Source organism: Alosa pseudoharengus, unplaced genomic scaffold (genome assembly GCF_046254945.1).
Source record: "Alosa pseudoharengus isolate Yale_2024_CS ecotype anadromous, Long Island Sound unplaced genomic scaffold, YU_APseudo_1.1 YU_APseudo_1.1_scf_10, whole genome shotgun sequence".
Classification (NCBI taxonomy): Eukaryota; Metazoa; Chordata; class Actinopteri; order Clupeiformes; family Clupeidae; genus Alosa; species Alosa pseudoharengus.
This window is the reverse complement of record NW_027468565.1, coordinates 13,077,184-13,084,747: the sequence shown is the minus strand read 5'-3', so window position 1 is coordinate 13,084,747 and position 7,564 is coordinate 13,077,184. Positions and strand designations below refer to the sequence as shown.

Below are 7,564 nucleotides of genomic sequence, written 5' to 3'. Positions count from 1 at the left end.
AAATTAACAAATTCAGGTTTAAATGTAGGCTACCATACACTTATCCTCTTAGTCGAATGAAAAGTACAGTGGATGTATATCCGCCCTCAGAAACGCAGGATCCCTTAGCTGTATTAACCTTATTTTTTTCTTACTTCTGACAAAAAGAAACAAACGAAATCTGACATATTATTAATATGGAGTTCTCAATTCAGATATAAAATAGCATGTGCCCTTAAATTGACAAAGCTATAAGTCATTCATAATTCAACTTGATGGCATGAAGGTCGAGCTGAAAGGCTTTAAATAGGCCCACAGAGAAACATTTCCAATATATAAGGAACTTCATTAAAGGACCGAACATCTGTCATCTTAAACATATAAAGTACAAACAATATAGCATCTCCTTTACTGACTAAGTCCTCTTTCCCCGTGGGCTTATGGATCATAATTAGCTGGATATCTCCATAGTTTAATTATAGTTTCCCCCCATAGTCTTTCATATCAATGGATGGAGCAAACAAAGTTTCTATTGTTCTGCAGTGCAGGACATTATGTGTCTGAATTAATGGATCTTGGCTATGCCTACATGGATTTGCCATATGGCAACAAAAGGGGAAGAATGGAGACGGCGGGCGCTTTGTGTTGGAAATAAGAACAAGGCAGTCAGAGAGCGCGCGTGTCTATGGAGGGCTCAAAGGGTCATTTACCTAAAAGTGCAACACGTTTAAGCTCGTTGTTGGCAAAATCTTATGTCAAACAAAATGTATTATGAAAGAATGAAATAAACTTTTCTTTAAACGAAATGAAACAGTTTAACAACAGCAGCAGGTCTACAGGTAGGCTACTCCGGAATGCGCGCAAGATCTTATGCTGATTGTCTATATTGCCTACATCTTATGCGGATTGCGTTCATCAAATTAGTAAACCTGTGATTGCGTCCAACTTAGAGGCACATTTAAGTGAATGCCCAGTCATTATAGAGGTTTTCTCACTTATGGACAGGTGGCTTATGTGACGGAGGTGGCGTGGCGTAGAGACGCGATGGTTCCGTGGGTGTAAACACTTGCGGAGAGCTTCTTTTAGACCTCGTTGAGTGCGCATTGACTGTGGGGGTGTCCCCGTGGACAATGCGGGGTTCCAAAGGCACCTGCTGCAATTCTTTGAAGGGCTTTAAATACCAGGCCGTGCCACGCAGCTGCTTGCTGTTTGAGCACCATCCGTGTGTCCAAGCAGGCCTATAAGCCCCACAATACCAATTGTGCGGTTAAGGAATGCATATGTTTTGCTTATAAGACTCAGGAAAGACACACGCGTTTTACGTCCAAATAGTGTAGCATATTGTCTTAAATACAGTAATACACCTCCGTGGATATTTAAAGCAACTCCTAAACCCCAGTCCCGTTTTCTTTATTCACATCACCACAGCGTGCTTAAGGACAATATTTTGAGAATAAAGGCTAAAGCAGTGGTCAGGCATATTAGGCTATACAACCACTTTGATTTTCTAGACTTTGCTTCCGTTCACATAAAGTAGAATCAAAGACATGTTTAAATGTCGTTTGCGTTTGTCCAATAGCCAATAGATGTGTGTGCGTCTGTCTCTCTCTCGCACACACACAGCTCAATTTGTAATAAAAAATAACCAAATATCGAATAAAATGTCACAAACAGCAGCATTCTGATTTTTAAATGAAAATAGTTTTATTTGCTTCTTTTGTGGAACAAAAATTCAGGGCAGTGATGAATAGAACGGCTCAGAAACATGATGCACCCTAACTGTCAAGTGTGCTATGAAAAAGCTACATTGATTGCAAAACACAATAAAAATAATAATAACAATAATAATAATAATAATAATAATAATGAAAAAACTATAAAACGTCGCCCTTCAGGTAGAACAAGGCATTATGCAAATAAAATGAAACATAAATAAATTATAAGTTAAAAATAGTCTTTCAAAATATATATACAAAAGATATAGTTAACAGAAATAAAACATTTATATTGTCTTTTAAAGCTGTACACTTTTGGCCAGTGTAGACAATTTTAAAGTAATTTAGGATTGCACAGTTGTTAAACAATTTAACACTGTCAAGTGGCTGTATGCAAAGCAACCATTATGCTACATATATCTGAACGTAAGTCCTTCAGCGAGTTCCATCTCTCGCTCGACAGGCAGTCCTGAGATCCAAAAACGCCTCTGTTCGCCTCGCACAGGGCCGACGGATGATCAGACTGTCCGCCTCCGTCTTGGCATCTCGCAGACCCGAACGGCAGAAGACACTGTCCAATAATTGCAGTGCAAATATCTGGGGAAAGAAGGGACATAGGTGATATTAATGTGCTGTCAAAATCAACCATGAATTTACTGATAAAATAAACATATATTTTAAGAATAAAACCCCAATAGTAACTGGTAAAGGAAAGGCTGGTGTCTTTTTTTAATCAAGGAATCAGTCTGCACGGTCGAAGAAAGCAAGAGTTGTGCCGCGCAAGCGTCACCGTTTACTCCAGCCTTTCCCGCCAGTGTGACGCAGATTTCCCATCCCCCATTACTCCGCTAAACCTATTCACAGACCTCTCTCCAAACCCCCTCCTCCCTCTTATCCTTCAAGACGGGCGAAAACGCACCATCGTTAAGCTTAACTGATATGCTGCAATTGCTTATATTCCCATTAATATTTCACCATACTTCTAGACAGTCACACCAAGTACTCATTTGTAACATTCAATGTACATAAACATTAAAAACAAAATTACCAATGATGACAGTTAGCAGCAACAACTTACCTTCAGCGAATTCTCTTGCGTGGAGTTTGCTCGATTGGGAGTGGGGTCGAAGACTGCTGGCAAACATTTTCACCTGGCTTCGCACCCATCGTTCGTCTCCTTTTCACGTAGAAGTCTTAAGGGGAGAAAGAAAGCCAAATTAATTAATTAGTAATTGCATTTAAGATACTTAATGCATGCACCAGTGGTGAAGACATTTCAGCAATTATCTTGTTTTGGACAGATCGTGGTTTCCAAGCTATACACAAGGCTAGCCATTCGTTTTCTAAAATGTTTACGCACAAATGGGTTACGCACACAACTAGCCTAGGTAACATACCTGTGATGTGTGTTGTGGTGAGATCACTGGCAGTAGATCTTTTTCGCCTGCTGTTGGGGTTTACTTTACGAGACCTTTTCCCTGAGTTGAGCGTATCCGCACAGTTCTCCTGGTTCACTTCGCTTGAACAGGGAGCGCTGACTTCGGAACCAGCAAGACGGTCCTCGCAATGTACAGGTGCATCCTGAGCAGTACAGTCCCGTGGTCTCGAGTCCACGGATGGGTTGACTGGCAGAACAACTCGGCTTCGCCCAATTTGCGCAGATTCATGATAGAAAGCAGGCGAGGTTTCTAACGGGCTTTCCTCCCACTCGTAATCTCCACGCAAAGGCTCGTCTCTCTCGAAATTAAAGTTCCACTTTCGCTGGTCCAATTCGGAGATTTCTCGGAGTTTGGATTTCATCTCCCGGTTTAGCTCGTCGTGATCCACCGGTCCAAAGAGATTCCGACAAACGCCCGTGCGAGCGTGAAGAGGGAAGGTCCTCCTTGCCAACAAGCGCTCCAAGGTGCTGGTGGAAATTTGAACGTTAGTCATGATGTCGAAATCCAACGGATAAATTATAGATATATGGTTGATGTTCTTCTCAAAGAACACCTGGATTAGGATATCCAAGTCTACTGCTTAAAAGGACTAGGCTACTAAATATATTTTTTTCCGGAATGTGCAAGTAGCCTGGATGATGTTTAAATGTATCGCTGTTGTGCTCAAGATTCGAATTTAAAGTCCTTGACGTTTTCAGGGTTTGAACAGACACCTTGTCCTCTGCTCTCATTGGTCTGTTTATGTTCCGCCCTTACTTGAACATCCCGCCTCCACTTCATTTACATTGGGTATGAAAGCACACTCGTGATTTGTGGATGGGGGTGTTGGGTTGGGGTGATTGAAATGCTACGATAGAAACTGTTGTTGCTGCTCAAGGAACGTTTTGCTTACTACGTGTTTTTTTCTCTGCCCATCCCCCGCCTTACTCCCCTCTTTACAACCAGACTGGCCACGTCCCGCAATAGAACACTGGTGAAAAAAGGTCCCATGAAAACATCCAAAGATGTAGCGTAGCCTATATTCTAAAACACCATTGTAAACAGCACATAGGCCTATTATCGGTCAAAATTTCATTTTTATTAAAACACAAAGATGCAACAAATGTGGAAGATAGCATAGGCACATTCCACATAAGATGGCAGCCTACTGTTTACTAAATTTGCAAAATTGTGCTGGGAAGTCTTGTATGGTTTGGAAAGACAATAAAGGGGGCGATCCTTTATGGTCCCGGATGAATTTCAAGAAACTCTCAGTGAGTTAAGAATTATTCGAATTCGTCGGATTATTAAGAAAGCTGCATGTCAGGAGTTGAAAGCAACGTCGAAACGTTGTCAAACTAACTAAGTGAATTGCATGGTAAGGTGGTAGGGGCTAGTGGACTTTCACATATTAATTACACAAGCCATTATATCAAAGCAGTGAAATAATTAAGAGTTTGATTAGGCCTACAACGTCCCAATATTACCTTTTAAGTAGGCAATCTCTCGAAATGTCTGTCATTGTCAAATTGTTTATTACCAAATTTGTCCATTAGCCTAACGCTGACGCTATTAGCTGTTTAAATGTTTATATATCGCTCCTGCGTTCATTGATTTAGTTTACAGTAGGCTACATCCACGAGGAAAGTGAAAACAGTGTAGGCTATTTAAAAGGACACGCCTTAAATCGCTCTGGTTGCACAATCGCACCGAATTGTTTAAGTCGGGCAAATAGTGTTTGGCCCGAAATCTGAAAACGTACTGGATCAAAATAGAAATAATTTTAGCCATTGCCTACTAATGACTTGTGATAGGTTTAAATATAGGCCTAGTCTATAGCCTACAGCATTTTGCACATAGGAGCCAGGCCAGTGGCAGTGGTCATCCAACATATCAACTTATTAATCTAATTCAATACAAATGATAATACAATCGAATGCTAAAATATAAACAGATGTGGAGCAAGATAAAGAAAGACTATAAGGGCAAGACTATTAGCATTTTCCTAACTTCTGAAGATCTCTGTGTTAGTATTATGAGCTTGACTAAATTCAATCTAATACAATATTGACCTCTAGTGGCCAGATTTTGCATTGACAGAGAGAGAGCTTTAAAGTGTTTTAAGGCCTATTCGAAGTATCGGTAGATGAATGATGCACATTCTGCCTGTGTACACTATAAATGGCTGTTGTGGAAATAAATGGCTGATCTTTAATGCAATACCTACATAAGTATACAGATGCCCATTATCAGCAACCATTCATCCAATGTTCCAAAGGCACATTCTGTTTAATAATCTGATATAATAATAAAAAAAACATTGGATAACCCTTTTGCAATTATGTAAGCACATAATGTAATAATGTAAAATGTAATTATGTAAGCACATAATATAAAACAAAAAACAAAAAAACAATGTAACTGATCTCAGCTGGTATTCTGTCTATAATTTAGTGGAATGGACATTTCTAAGTGACCCCAAACCTTTGAACTGTAGTGTTTGTGCTAACCTAAGGGTACCTTTAACTGAATACACTTAAAATCAAACTCAGCAAACTGCTCCTCCCAGTTTTCAGTGACCCATTCTCTCTCTCTCTCTCTCTCTCTCTCTCTCTCTCTCTCTCTCTCTCTCTCTCTCTCTGTGTGTGTGTGTGCTCAAAAACCTTGGGTGTTCACACAGCCAAGGAATGGAGTGGTATGGCCTGAGCCATACTTTAATTCAGCTGATCAACATGTTGCTTTTGGAGCATGCAGAGATGGGGTGTAATCTAATTGGCAGATTGAGAGTTAACAACTTTTCGTGAGAGACATGCATACTTTAGTAGTTTAGACTTTAGACAGAAAAGAGATGCCCCTAGGACATATATTACAACATTTCCAAATGACTTTCTTTGAACACCCCTTCAACTCCACATGACTGCAAGTAATCCCTTAGAGCTTACCACTCACTTGTTCTTTCTGTCCTCTGCACCCATCCTCTGATCATCACTGAGTGCCTCAGGGCTGACTGCAAGGCTTGGCTTCTCTCTCTTGACCAAGGAGGAAAAGGAACTCTCCACACATACCCAGAAATACACTATATACTGATAGACAGTCTCAAACAGTCTTGCAACTGATTGACCGTTGCAATGCACGTTCAAGCAAGAACCAAAACGTTTCAATTTAGAAGTTTAGTATTTATTTTTCAGCCCTTTTTCTCCAGTGGGCGCAGCCTTGTTTAGCTATCACCTAACACAAATCAAGCTTTTGATCTGGCATCATCCCAACAGCAGATGGAAATGGTTGATTACTGATGGCACCATAAAACCATCCAGTCTGTGTGTCATATCCTTAGGCTTGCATTGTAATTTACCTACATTTGTCATTGGTACGCATTTCTTGTTTACAATCATTTATCCAAGTCAAAAAACTTTCACATTCACTAAATCAGACTATGTGAACCAACCTGCGAAATACTATATTGCAATACTATATTGCTGAAATTGAAAAAAAAAACTTTACGGATATCTGTCTTAGTCAATGTTCTGTTCTAAAATGTATCAGAATTTAGATGACTGCAGATGATAACATGCTATTGACAGACAAATTAAATATTATTGAAAAAAAGACAGATTAGGCTATTCTAACTAATTATTCAGCTTCTGCCATCTAACATTTATATCTTACAAAAGATGCTGTTGTTAACTCTTGGCAGTTATTATCAATATGACCAAAAGATGCACTTGCAGTTTTACAAGGTGTGGGTAGAGTAGTGTTTGTTCTTGATAGCTGCTTGGCTTGAAACATTTTGGGTCATTGGGGATTGATTGTAGGACTGGTTGACATGCATTTTTTCACTGCTAAGGAAACCCCATTTATTTTTGGAGCCGATCAGGCTCAAAGGGACCTTAGAAGCATTTTCCATATTGTAGCCTATTTTCTTGCAATGATTGTGAAAGTGAAACTTAGTGCCCTTTTAGTTTAAATGAATTTGTGCATGCCTGTGTCATTCATTTCTTTCACATGTCTTATAACATAAATAATGCATTCATATGCTAGTAATGTCAGAAATTAACCTGTTTATAGGCTTCTTAGAAATGGTTGTTGCATTTTTTTATATTAAAAAATCAATATTAATGATATAAATGAGCTCCACATGCCTGGAAACATGGGAAAGCATGTTTAGTTTACATTTCTATCACATTTAGATCAAAAGATACACCAATTTTTAATTGTGTGCATGGAAATTTCATATCACAGAGGTCAATGGCCTCTAGCTGACCTCAGAGGTCAAACTGAGAATGCCTCCACATCTTAACTCAAAGCTTATGTCATCAAGAACAAACCCTGAAAATTTCAAGCTTGTGTCACTTTGTGCACAAGTATGCCCTATTATGCCCCCCATTTTGTGCACAATAAAGCCCTATTTGTTCGGTAGGCCTATTGCAACATATAGCCTACTGTAAATTGATG

General features: G+C 39.5%; 1 protein-coding gene across 1 annotated transcript; it reads right to left on the bottom strand.

Annotated features, from left to right (window-relative positions):
* Positions 1–1,658: 1,658 nt before the first annotated feature.
* Positions 1,659–3,805, bottom strand: LOC143139699 (cyclin-dependent kinase inhibitor 1B-like). The gene is made up of 3 exons (XM_076300388.1): positions 3,092–3,805; positions 2,773–2,887; positions 1,659–2,291 (listed from the first exon to the last, which is right to left on the bottom strand). Exons 1-2 carry the CDS (start codon positions 3,624–3,626, stop codon positions 2,775–2,777), a joined length of 648 nt encoding a protein of 215 aa, XP_076156503.1. The 5' UTR covers positions 3,627–3,805; the 3' UTR covers positions 1,659–2,291; positions 2,773–2,774.
* Positions 3,806–7,564: the final 3,759 nt, after the last annotated feature.

What these genes read in the sequence shown, in the direction of transcription:
- LOC143139699 (XM_076300388.1), bottom strand. Translation starts at nt 3,626, where the DNA reads ATGACTAACGTTCAAATTTCCACCAGCACCTTGGAGCGCTTGTTGGCA. An exon ending in CACCACAACACACATCACAG is followed by an intron (nt 2,888 to 3,091) that starts GTATGTTACCTA and finishes TCTCCCCTTAAG; the next exon opens with ACTTCTACGTGAAAAGGAGA.